This window comes from Branchiostoma belcheri, unplaced genomic scaffold (assembly GCF_001625305.1).
Source record: "Branchiostoma belcheri isolate BF01 breed outbred unplaced genomic scaffold, Haploidv18h27 scaffold149, whole genome shotgun sequence".
NCBI lineage: Eukaryota > Metazoa > Chordata > Leptocardii > Amphioxiformes > Branchiostomatidae > Branchiostoma > Branchiostoma belcheri.
The window spans coordinates 290872-303683 of NW_017802924.1; the positions used below are offsets into that span (position 1 = coordinate 290872).

Below are 12812 nucleotides of genomic sequence, written 5' to 3' on the forward strand. Positions count from 1 at the left end.
CTTTTCTGTACTGAAGTGTATTGATCTGTTGTCATTGCCAATAAATAAAGAAAAAAAAAGGAAAAAAAGAAACAAAGTGACTGGGTAACCATTCATGCTGCAGGGAACAGAAAAAAAAAATAATTATGCTTTTCATTGGAATTCACATCCAGTTTCTATATACATGTAAACTATGTGTTTATGCATTGTTATGTTTACTTCTTCTTGGACAAAAATGTATACCATATGCCTGTATTAATTTGCTTTGCCACGAAATGTCGACATCTGAATATTTTGCTAGTTATGTTTATTATGTTTAATTACTTGTTACTTTGCTACATGTTTGGGTGCAGGACAAGTTTTCAATGCTTCATAAATTGTTTTAGGTAAACTTAGACACTATTTTGCAAGTACTAGTAGTGCTGCATACCGGTTCACTGGACTGGGATCCAGACTTGTAAGAATGTTTAGGTTCAAATCCAAAAAAACCTAAAAGTCAAGAATCGAGTCCGGACTTATTACCAGAAAAGACCATTTCACATACCCCTTTTCTTTCCAAACCACCTTAAACCTTCCGTACATTACAAAATCTTTGCTGCAAAATGAAGAAAACATTGCCATCGGGCATCGTCAAGTACCTCCATGTTATGTGGCCAAAGTTTCACCCAGACAACATTGCAAGGTTGCCAACATGCAATATTGTATGCCATGGGTTTAGGTCTGGACTTACAAGTCCGGAACTGAACCTAAACCTCTGGACTTGAATCCGGACCTGAACCTAAATTTGGGTTTAGGTATGCAGCACTATTTGCAAGTAACTATTAAACATGATTACTTTTCCTCTTCACTGACAGGGTACACAGCATTTCCATTGTGCTGGTGTCTCCTTGTACTGCTGTCCACAACTACAGTGTTAGGGGAAGACACAAAGGAAACATTTAGTATCACCGTATTTGAAGGAGAAAATGTCAGACTGGGGGAGTTTCCATACAACTGTACAGCACCTCCCCCGGACAGTGTCATCTGGTCGTTCAAAAGACCTGACGAGGAATCTTACACACCACAGTCGTGTCCGCAGGAATGTGGCAATGGTTGTACGATGCGTAATCACATCATTGATCTTCCCGCGGTCAGTCGAACGTGCCGCGGTTCCTATCAGTATGTCACGGGTAGGGACGATGATGGCGTTCGTTGGACGTGTACCTACGACTTAGACGTACAATGTGAGTTTGGTTTCTGGTTTATGATTCCTTTTGTAATTGACTCTTCAGCAGCCACTGAAAAGTTTAAGCTGAAAAATGTCTTGATAGCCAAGTTAATTTCTCCTCACTACCTTAAACGTCGGTCACAACCTGCCGTACGTGCTTTTTGTCCATACGTTTTTTTTTAGTCTACGTCTGCTACGTTTTTTCTGAAACGTGGGGAAGGAGTGGCGTCTACGCACGTCACTCGCACTTTACTCGCACGGTTTTGCAAGGTATAAGAGTGTGGTCTGCACGCCACGTCTGGCCGTGAGCGGTTGCGTGCATCGTGTGTTGCGCAACTGGTGAGTGCTTATAACATACAATCTCTGTGCGATTGCAACTTTACCGTAAGGAGGACGTACTCACACGTGCGTCTTTCATACGGTACGTACGGGGCACGCGCATCGCCCGTACTCGCACGCACGGGTGGTGAATCCGTAGACCACACACAGAAAAAAGTTTTACATGCACTTAAAGTTCTACGGCGTGTCTGCGTGCTCCCAAATCCGTAGGATTCCGTACGGAAGCGGTACTCACCACGCACGGATGCCCTGCATTTGCCCACGTTTTTGCACGTAGACAGCACGCAGAAGCATGTACGGCAGGTTGTGACAAAGGCTTAACCCGCTCACCTACATGTAATATATATAGATTTTGTGCCCAGTGGGTATCTAAGCAGGCTTAAGGTTAATTGTCTTCGTCAGAAGGACTATGAAATTGTCTCACCGGAGTGTGGGGAACTGCGGATTTTGCAATATAACATTGGAAGGCATAATTCGACGTCCATGATTTTTGGCAGGCATATTACCGCTGTTGAGGCCAAAGTCAAGTACAAGTTTCGGCTTCGTGGGGGGTCTGTGCGTCACGTTAGTGCACCTTTTGTGTTTGTGGCTTGTTAGCAAGATAACTCAAGTATTTGTAAAATGTTGATTATAATTCTTGGTGTGGTGCTTACTATTGTTGGAACCAAGGTTAAGTTCGTTACTGAGCTTCGTGGGGGGTTTAGTTGTGACTACAGGGGGCATTTTGTTAATTTTTCTTGTGAGCAGGATAACTTTTGTATGTGTGGATGGAAGTTAATGAAATTTGATAGGCATAATACTGTCGTGGTCTCCAAGATTGAGTTCAAAGATGAGAGTCGTGGAGGTCGTTATGTCCCCGTAATAGGACCTTTTGTGTTTAGAAATCCCCCACCTACATCTGCTTGGAGAAAGCCGACAGCTGGATATAGCCGGGGAACCCCATAATGGGATGGGATCAAATGACGTTACATTGAGGGATTGTACTATAACTTCAGCAGGGGGAGGATAGGTTGGACATGTGTCAGGTTATTTTCTACGGCCACACCAAGTAATTGCTATGGATGACGTCCACTGGAGACCTTAAATCTAATTACCTTAAATTTAAGGCAAGCGCGCACTAAAAACACGAAGGGCCGAAAAACGAGATGTCATAAAGACAAATTAACAAAACAGCAGTAGTCACCCTGTTCTGATTCTTTCCTTTATAACATCTTTTCTTATTATATTTTGCGGCGCTGTCGTGACACTTTCAACACAGTAAGAATTCTTGACGTTTTTTTCCAGTAACAGTCCAAACTCAAAGTAACTGGGGGGGGGGGGCGTAACACGGGTGACGACGCATCTGTATAATCTGCGGCAAACCGTTTCAGGGTGTTCTGTACCATAAAAATAGTACAGAGATTCTTTTGTTCTTTAGACCAAATTGATTATTAAAAAGAGTGAAGAATACGCATGTTAATTTCTCTAGAACGATGTACCTCTGACGAAGACATGAGATCTCCGACCTCTAGTTCTGATATGAATCTGAACTTTTGATGCATCTCCAGTTCAGTAAAGCAACACATTATACTGTCAAAAACTTATTATATAAGTTATGATTATCTCCTAAATGTTTGGTAAAATGTGGACTTCACATTCAATATTTTAAGCCAAATTTTTGCATACTACAGTAACTGTATCTTACTCCATTTCCCCTCTCTGTAATGAAATGAATAATGGATACACAAGCAAGCATACAGTGAAATACTTGTACATTGAATCCAAAAATCTTTTTCAAAGAGAGAATTTAACCTTATATGAATTAGATTGTTAGGACAGAATGATTTGAATGGAGATTTTCATTCAGGAAAATGTTGGTCAAGTATCAATACTTTTCATTTAATCCCCAGACTTGCCAGGAGAAGTGTACATCAGTAACCGCACCCCGGCTGTGTTTGAAAATGACAGTGTGGCCATGATGTGTCAAACTGATGACTTAGGGAACCCACCAGCGACTTTCACCAGTCCAGACTTCCCAGCCTCAAGTTCTGAGTCGACCAGCCTGACTAACCTGTCTGCGAGCAGGAATGACAACGGGAGAAACTTCATCTGTACTCTTTACTATGAAGGTCAACGCCAAAATGGAGATAAAGTCATTGAAAAATACGAGGACACTGCCAGTCTTACTGTATACTGTAAGTTCACTTCTCTTTTTTAACCCTTGTCCTGCTGGCATTCCTGGCACAATATTTTTCAATAATTTCATGTCTTAATTAGATCATAGACCCCCAAATTTTTTTGTCCTGCAGTGGCATAGTTACTTCCGCATTCGCTGCGTTTCACTGCGGCTAAATATCACAAACATTTACTCAAGTACATGTACAGGGAGTTTCAGAACTACAACTAATGGGGCATGTTGGCATGTTTTGGGGCAGTTTTGACGGAATTTTTTCTATAATGTGGCATCGGGTGGCGTAGTGATAGGTTATTCGACTGTGAACTGGGAGACCTGGGTTCGAGCCCGAGTCGTACCCGGTACATGTCTGAACATGCACCCGACGTTGTGTCCTTGGGAAAGGCACTTTATACGACTTTCCTCACTCCACCCAGGTGTGAAAGGGTACCTAACTTCGGTTGGGGAAAGCCGTATTGAGGTCACCTTGTGGTGCCAAATGGCAGCCGCACAGACCCTTGCGGCAGTTCCACAAAACTGTGGAACAAATATGTATCATGACATTGTGCATTATGTGTATAAGTATGTGTATTATTACCATTTGTATCATCTGATTGTAAACCCTGCATCAATTCAGCACTATAAGGCTGTGATTGCACGGGTGATGTTTGGCCAATAAATATATAATTCATTAAAAAAAAAAGAAACAGGAAATTTTGTATAGATGATAGATCATACAATCTATAGACTATACAGTCAATGAAGCAAATCCACATACATACACCATGTGTGGGTGCAGGTTATGAATATCTGCCAAGTAAACATCAGAAATATGTGTATATAATGTTCCAACTAAGGCCACACCAACTTAATTTTATGGATGACATCCTCTGAAAACCCCCAAACTAGTGCGCCCGGACGAAAATAAAAATGCTACTAAACCACAGGAATACAAAGGCAAAGCTGGTATTGTGAATTTGCGGCAGAACTGCGGCAGAACATAGCGACGTATACAACAAGCCGGCATATGCTGGCTTTTTGCGGATTTATGAATCAAGACTGTATGTACTGAGTATGTACTGAGGTCTTGAGTCATGGAGTTTTGGTAGCCTGGGTGCCGTCCTCCAGAGTTACCACCGGCTCCGTACTGTCGCTATATACATTGTAGCAAGCTACCATGGACTATCCAGGCCTGAACCTCGGATGACGTGATCTTTTTTTTTTTTTGACAACAGACGAAAATAAATGGGCGCGGATGTCATCCATAAAATTAAGTCGGTGTGGCCTAACATGCATTATGTTTGGTACAAACCCTGTATTTAATCATTTTCCCAGATCTTCCAACAGAAGTCACCATACAGGGTCTTAACAACAACACAACTCTAAAAGAAGGGGAGGAGGTTATCTTAAACTGCACCTTCCACGGCTTCTATCCACGACCCAACATCACCTGGTGGAAGGATGGTGAAAAACTCACAGAAACTTCTGAGACCTTGGTGTTGACGTCCTTAAATGACAAAGGAGCGTATGTGTGTGAGACAACTCTGAACATTCTCAACCAGGTTAGATGGAAGAGAAGCACAGCAGTGTATGTCAATGTCTCTACTGGTGCTGGGAGTGTTGGTAAGTACAAAAACCATCACCTTTTAATTCTTAATATATAATATATAAAAACAAGTCTGCCATCATCTATACCAGGATTTCTCTCAGTGACAACAGGTATTTATAAGGTTAGTAGTGTCAGGACAAAGGAGTGTCTAGTGTGCTCTCTGTGTTGTTATGTTTGGGCACTTGAATCTGATTTAACCTTTGAATTATCGCTTGTATCTTTCATACTAACAGCCAGGTCTCATAATGTGCAATCATTAAACAATCATAAACCATGGACATTCTAGTCATGTACTAGTATGTGAAATTGAAATTCTATTGTTCTCGTAGCTAGAGGGATATCCTTCATTTGCAAACACAATGTTTTGGCTTAAGAGGTATTTCCTGAAAGAGACGGTCGCTAGAGTTGAGGGTTGATGCAGAATCGAATTGAGACCCAAAATAAACTGGGGTGTAAAGTAAAGACCTTTGAATTTGAATTTTCAGATCCACCATTCGTACCAACTGCACTTCCTCACACCGGTGGCCTGCCAGGATACGCCATAGGAGGCCTGGCAGGGGCGGGGATTGTACTGTTAGTCATCATCCTGCTGGTGTCAGTCATCTGTGTACACAAGAGATGGGACACTGGTCGTGGTAGTAAGTTTTCAAATGATATATATTTATTAATATATGGTGTCTGTGTGGTGTAGTGGATAGAGCGTCCGACTGTCAAGCAAGAAGACCCAGGTTCAATCCCCAGGGTTGGACCCAGACATGTCCGGACATGCACCCAGACGTTGTGCCCTTGGGAAAGGCACTTAACACGCATTTTCCCCCTCAGGTAGAGGGTTCCTGGGCCCTACTTAGGTTTGGGTTGGCGTTAGGAAGAGCATCCAGCTGTAAAAATCTGGCTTCAAAAAAAGACTTGTACCTGGTGCAAGCAATTGTCTACTCGGTTGGGTTAAGGCAGCCTATGGCATACTATGAGTAGTATTTCATACATATGCCTGTAACTTTTGATAGCTTGGTCGCACCACAACTAAACTTCACACAGTTCTAGTAGTACTTGAAACACATTGAATAAAGGTTATTTTGTTTTTACTACTTCTGGATTTTTGGGTTAAAAATCAACATTTTGGTTAAAAAAAAGCTGTTTACTTCATGGCTTTACGCGCAAGCGGTAACAACACCTTTCATCATGATATTTTACAAGTAGAAAGCCAACCCCCTATTTATTATTTTTGTCCGAGGCTATTTTGTTTTAAATGACAGTTACATTGTTTTTTGGGCCAAAAACGGCAGAAACAGCTATTTTTCTGTCATTTTTCGTTAAAAAATCGCCACAGTTAAAAAATATCGACTTATATGCAAAATAACCTCGGACAATTTTGATAAAAAAGTGATAATACGTAAACATGGATTACTAAAAGGATCAATTATGCTGTTTTCAGCTGCGCGTAAAGCCGTTTAAGTCATACTCCGTGAATAAAATGCGTAACAACGCGGGTTTACAGGGGAAACATACAAATGACCGCCGGTAACCCCGAATTCGAACACGCGTTCTATTCGAATGACGTCATATCGAACATGGTGGAACATGATTCGGGTTCGAAACATGTATGTGGCAATCGTGCAGACACACGCCCGAACTCGAACATGAGTATCAGCCTAGGCCGCCTTAACCCAACCGAGTAACCCCCGGTTGGGGAAAAATGATGTTAAATTCGGTTAAAAAAAAATATGATAATTATGAATCTTTATTGCATGTTCTTGCCCAGATGGGCTAAATGCACAAAAGGGTAAAACTATGCAGTATGCAAAACATGACTATTTCTTACTGGAATGCTATATTCTAATGCAAAGTGCTAAAAATCTAATATACATTACAACAATACTATATACTACCTATCATCTACTGTTAGTGTAATGCCGTGCTTCTTCTCTCTTTTTGAAGCATTTGGAAACATAATTACATAGTTTGTCTGCTATGCATTCTTGCATGACATCAAGTGTTTAAACATGTCCTGCTTTGACATTTTCTTACATATCAGTATATAAGTATCGAATAGCTCTTGGCGTTCATCTTAAAGTTTATATAATGTACACTCAGTCAAGTAGGAAGTGTATCTCGTTTTCAACATATAAATGATTAGTATATATACAGAATTCACACGTTCTATCTTTCAGAGGGGTACGGCTATGCCTGCCGGATTCTATATATCAGAAATATACTTAGATAGTTACTTATAGATATATCAGATAAACAAAAATAATTTGTAGCTACATGTAAATTATACATGTACACATACTGCAAGTTTATTTAAGTTCTTGATACACATATTTTGCTTCACTGTGACTCAATGATTTGCTGTGTCAAATTGCAATTGAAACAATAGGACAAACAATAGGACAAAATCCTCCGTGAAGTATAATGTGAGTTAAGCATAGTGTTAATTCAAGCTTTAATAATTTTGGTATAGTAGATTACTCAATACCTAGAGCTTTTAAGTTAGAACTTAATTGTTTTTAGTTTGCTACTTATTAAATGGATTGTGTTCCTTTTATTCAGGAGGGGACCAAAGAAATGGAAGACACAATGTCCCCTATCAGCAAAATGGCTTCCAACTTGGACAAGATGTGGTAAGTCATGACAATGTCATTTTCTTGATAACTTCTAAAAAGGAGGCGGTACATTAAACCTTGTGTGTAACTGTATTACACTGTTTATGTTAGTTTGGTTCCTTCAGTCTTTGTTTGAAACTTGGTCGGCCCAATTTATAATACTCAAAACAGTTACTACACATGCAATGCCAATAACATACATCATAATAATAATTACAACTTTATTTTAAAAATTACACAAGTGCTACTGATGGAATTGTTCGTAAAGACCGTTCTTGAATGACCTTGAGGACCGTGACTTGCAATTGTGGACTGCAAAACAAGTGGAAGGTCGTTCTACGTGAAACACTTCTTCAAAGTGTTGGTTCTGATGTAAAATATGACCTAGAAGCAAAGCAAGCTCTGTGACTTTGCTGTTCGCTAACCAAACATAGTTTTCTACTAATACATACACTGTCAGGTTCTTTGAAAGTCCCTTTGTTTATTTGGCCACACCGCCTTAATTTTATGGATGACATCCGCGTGAGCATTGATTTTTGCCTGTTCTCAAAAAAAAAAAAAAGATTACGTCCTCCCTCCGAGGCTCTGGCCTGGCTCTAGGCCTGGGTAGTTCATGGCAGTTAGCATCATACGGAGCCGGTGGTAACTCAGGAGGATGGCTCCCAGGCTACTGAAGCTCCACGACTCAAGAACTTAGTACATACGTACAGTGCCGATTCATAAATTCCGCAGAAAGCCAGCATGTGCCGGCTTGTCGTATACAGTATGTCGACATGTACTGCCACAAATTCACAATACCGGCTTTGTATTCCTGTGGCCTTGTATCATTTTTATTTTTGGCCAGAATTTTTTTTATTCGCCCGCGCGCACTAGTTTGGGGGTCTTCTGAGGATGTCATCCATAAAATTAAGTCTGTGTGGCCTTTCCTAAAATCCTCAAAACAGCCCACTGGCCATTGATTTTCATTGAAATCATGAGGTCAGACAAAATATAACAAGGTTACGTTTACTTCTAACAAATTCATAACCATAGTCTCAATTAGTATATCCTTTAACCCATACATGATATGTACAAAAACAAATGTAACAATGAATATGGGCATGTAATCCATGGTTGTTAATGATTATGTATGATTAACTAATCTCCATTCAACATTGTTGTTACCATCCTGAAACCTGTTGGTCATATCACACTAAAAAAAATTGCAAAAAATTAGAATAAGAGATATTATTGATAAATAAAGGGAGAATACTAGCTAAGGGCACCTTGTGATCACTAACTAAAGGCTAAAGTTACGTAGATGAAGGTTAGACATCCAGGTAATAAGATACGCCAAAAAGCAGTTACTCAAGCAACTGGATATGATTTTGAAAACAGTCAGACGTTTCAGCTAGCATCCAAAGAAGTGAAGACAAAATGTAACATTTGTCAATCAACAATTTTGTCTTTACTTATTTGCATATCAATCTGTAGTTTAATTATAAACCTGCATTTCTTCTCTGGTCTCTCAGTCACTGACAAAAGCTAGTGGATACTAGCTGAAACGTCTGACCGTTTCTAAAATCAAAGGTTAAAGTTTTTAGTATAATAACAGAATTTTTTTGTATTCTGCAGAGACCCTTACTGAATACCGGTCATCCAAATGGTAACTTTTCTATTCTACATGATGTTGTTTGACTTTTCATGTTGTTTCATCTTTTACAGTCATTTTGTTTGTAGTAACTGTGTAATGCTGTGATTCTGTATCTGTAGCGGTATAGCCGGTGTAAGCGCCCTTCGATTTGATTGAAACCACTTCAAGTAAACGTCCAAATTTAATCCCTCCCATGCATCAGTGGCTGATCAGGACTTCAGTCTCTCTTCCTCCAACATGTTAAGCACCAGTGGAGGCCGCGGGCAGGAGATAATCATTCAGTGCAGAGATGCAAACATCTACCAACGACCTTGTAAGTATTGCCTCATTATCGTAGGCCATTTTGGAGATTTTTTTTTCATTTTTCATTGTTTTTCACACAAAAAAAAAAGAAATTACAAGGGACAATGGCACGAAATACAACAAGTTAATACAAAAATAAATATACATTATATTGTTGTATTTTAGAAATGAAATACAACAATACTTTTCGTTGAAGAGGTTCATCAGTCAGGTAAGATTGACAGTTAGTAGAACATTCATCAATCAGTGACTGTTTTGAAAGGTAAAATGTGTACCGCCAAATTTTCTATGTCAACTGTACTTGTTGTTCACGGAGTGACCTAGTCTCGTGTCCTTGTTTTTACAAAAGTTGTAACTTGCTTCCATTTTATTCAGGTGATTCAGTGTCCTTGAAAACCCCATCAGACCCCTCCATGCAGTTGTCATCCCTTAATCCCACCTCATATCCAAATGAGACCTCCAGCAGTGTGGAACCTCGGAGTGATACCACCCCTAAGCAGCCCCCATCCTCAGACCTATTCTCCAAGAATGACAACCATGACTCAAGCGACAAACCAGAAAATACTGACAGCACAGACATGTTCCCAACTGCCACAAAGGTTCCTTACCAAAGTCAGGACCTAAGCAGCGATGGCTACCCGAAAACTGGAACCAGCACTGAGGACGGCAACCCACCTTCTTCCTCAGTGTCCTCTGACCCTGACGTCACCAACCCAAAACTAGCAGCAGATGATTCTGACGACCTTGAAGGTTCTAGCGATCCAAGGTCACTCCATTCTAATCTACACCTCCCCTCCCTGCCAAGTCTGGATGTTGATATGATGATAAGTTTAGACAGTGAAAACTCTTCAACACAAACCAACTCAAACCCCAACCTACAAGACAATGGTACATCCAACAGCACAGGTTTTACTATGGAGAGTAATAACCTGAACAAACCGGTTAACAAACCAGTACTTGACAAAAGCTCTGCAATTAAGAACCTGTCAGAGAGCTCGGAATCCACGGAAGAGTCCATTGAGTTTGAGGGGAGTAGTGGGAGGGACCTGGAAGCCCCCCCTCCCTTGAATGAAGATGTGGACTCTCTAAGGGAAAAGGGAGATGAGGTAAGGGCTTTTCCTGCTTTACTTTTGCATTGAAGGCATACTTGCTTTGTCCACTGCAGAACCTTACTAGTACTGATCTGCTTCAGGAGAGATTCTAAATTTGAAATTTTTAAAAGATATCTTTTCACAGTCCTATGATTTTTTCCATCATTTAGGCCACACCAATTTAATTTCTTGGTTAACGGATTCGCCGCTTCATTTTTTTCTGACTTGCAAATAAAAATAAAAATTCAGAATCAACTGTAAAATGCTCATATTTTGCCATGAACAGTTGAAAACAGTCCTTTTCATCCTAGTTGTTACAGTTATTCCATCTTCCAATGCAATGGTATCATTAAAAGTTCAAAATTCATTGTTTAAATTTTGAACCAGCCTGGTGTGTTGACTTCATGGCTCCTATCGTACCATTTTGGACCATAATAGGATGCCTAGGCCTGTTTTTATTTTTTATTTTTTTTCGCCCGCCCGCTCCATTATTTTTCTAGAAAAATCTGTTAAGCAAGAAATTAAATTGGTGTGGCCTTATTGTAATATTATATAATATATATAGTATGATAATTCTGTTTACTACATGTCTTAAGATTATATAGACATATGAAAGATGTTTTAGAGTTACCTTGGAAGTTTCTCAGTGTTGGTAGCAGTCATTCTGTATCAACCTGCCTACATGCTCAGACCAGGCACTGGCCCCTGGTTCCCCCTCGTATGGTTCCTCCAGTCAGTTCTGTATCAATGTTGGAGTTAAATTTCAAAGAAAAAGGATTTACCTAATAGTATATTTTTGAAACAGGCCACTGATGCTTTGTCTCAGACCAACTTCTTGACAAAAACTGGATATGGTCAGTCAAAAAAGTTTTGTGTAAGACCAATTTTTTTGAGTTGGAAATTACACTTCAACTTTGATTCAGAATGTTTAGGAATTGTCCTAGCTAGTGATTGATTAATGTCATTTCTGTTTGATGTATTTCTCCAGGTTGCTATCACTATAGACCTCATGTTGAAGAAGATACCACTGAAGACTGACCACCTTCAACTGTCAGTGGCTAAATTGACAAGTCTCTACATAAACCTGTCATACTCTGGTTCCAAAATTAATGACTGGAAGATGTTTGCTGGTAAACTAGGTAGGTGGTTTAAAGGAGTACTAACCTCCAGAAGGGAGTGCTATTTTCCGATACATCATGCTGCGATGAATATATAACTAGCCGACTTTTTACATAATTTCGCTTGTACGACTTGCGCGGCATAAATGAGGGGCGATAAGGACATCAAGAAGGGCAATGATTGGTAAGATACCAAGGAATACAAAATGGTATGAATTTTTCTTATCGCCCCCGAAATAAAGTCTGTAACGTAACTTTTTGTTTAAAACATAGACACCAATGGGGTAGCGTGGTGTATTCTGGGATAGTTTTGAGGGTATTTGGAGAGTTTGTCCTGGATTCGATGCATTTTAAGACTTTCGCGCAAAATGGGCATTTAATGGTATACTGTAAAATAATATGCATTTTTCACTTCCTAAAATTAATGCCTGTCAGAATATAGCACCCCCTTCTGGAGGTTAGTACTCCTTTAATGGATGTGAAACATTAGAATTATCATTTAAAGTAAAAGTAGTTTGTGTCGATGAAGGTTAGACATCCAGGTAATACGATATGCCAAAAAACAGTTACTCAAGCAACTGGATATGATTTTGAAAACGTCAGACGTTTCAGCTAGTATCCACTAGCTTTCGTCAGTGACTGAGAGACCAGAGGGGAAAGCAGGTTTATATACACAACCTGTTGATTGATATGCAAATAAAGTGAAGACAAATTTTTGGAAGTCGAAAAAAGGAACAAAAGTCAGACAAGTCAAGACAAGATGATGCAAATTAGTCTG

At 39.8% G+C, this 12812-nt stretch overlaps 1 protein-coding gene across 1 annotated transcript in view; it reads left to right on the forward strand.

Annotated features, from left to right (window-relative positions):
- The window catches only part of LOC109465138, an 18356-nt gene that overhangs the window by 4158 nt on the left and 1386 nt on the right, over positions 1-12812 (forward strand). The window contains exons 3-11 of the mRNA XM_019762281.1: positions 834-1202; positions 3415-3699; positions 5013-5300; positions 5772-5924; positions 7837-7907; positions 9504-9534; positions 9725-9835; positions 10201-10931; positions 11905-12055. Coding sequence (XP_019617840.1) covers positions 834-1202; positions 3415-3699; positions 5013-5300; positions 5772-5924; positions 7837-7907; positions 9504-9534; positions 9725-9835; positions 10201-10931; positions 11905-12055 — 2190 coding nt within the window. The remainder of the gene's footprint in view (positions 1-833; positions 1203-3414; positions 3700-5012; positions 5301-5771; positions 5925-7836; positions 7908-9503; positions 9535-9724; positions 9836-10200; positions 10932-11904; positions 12056-12812) is intronic.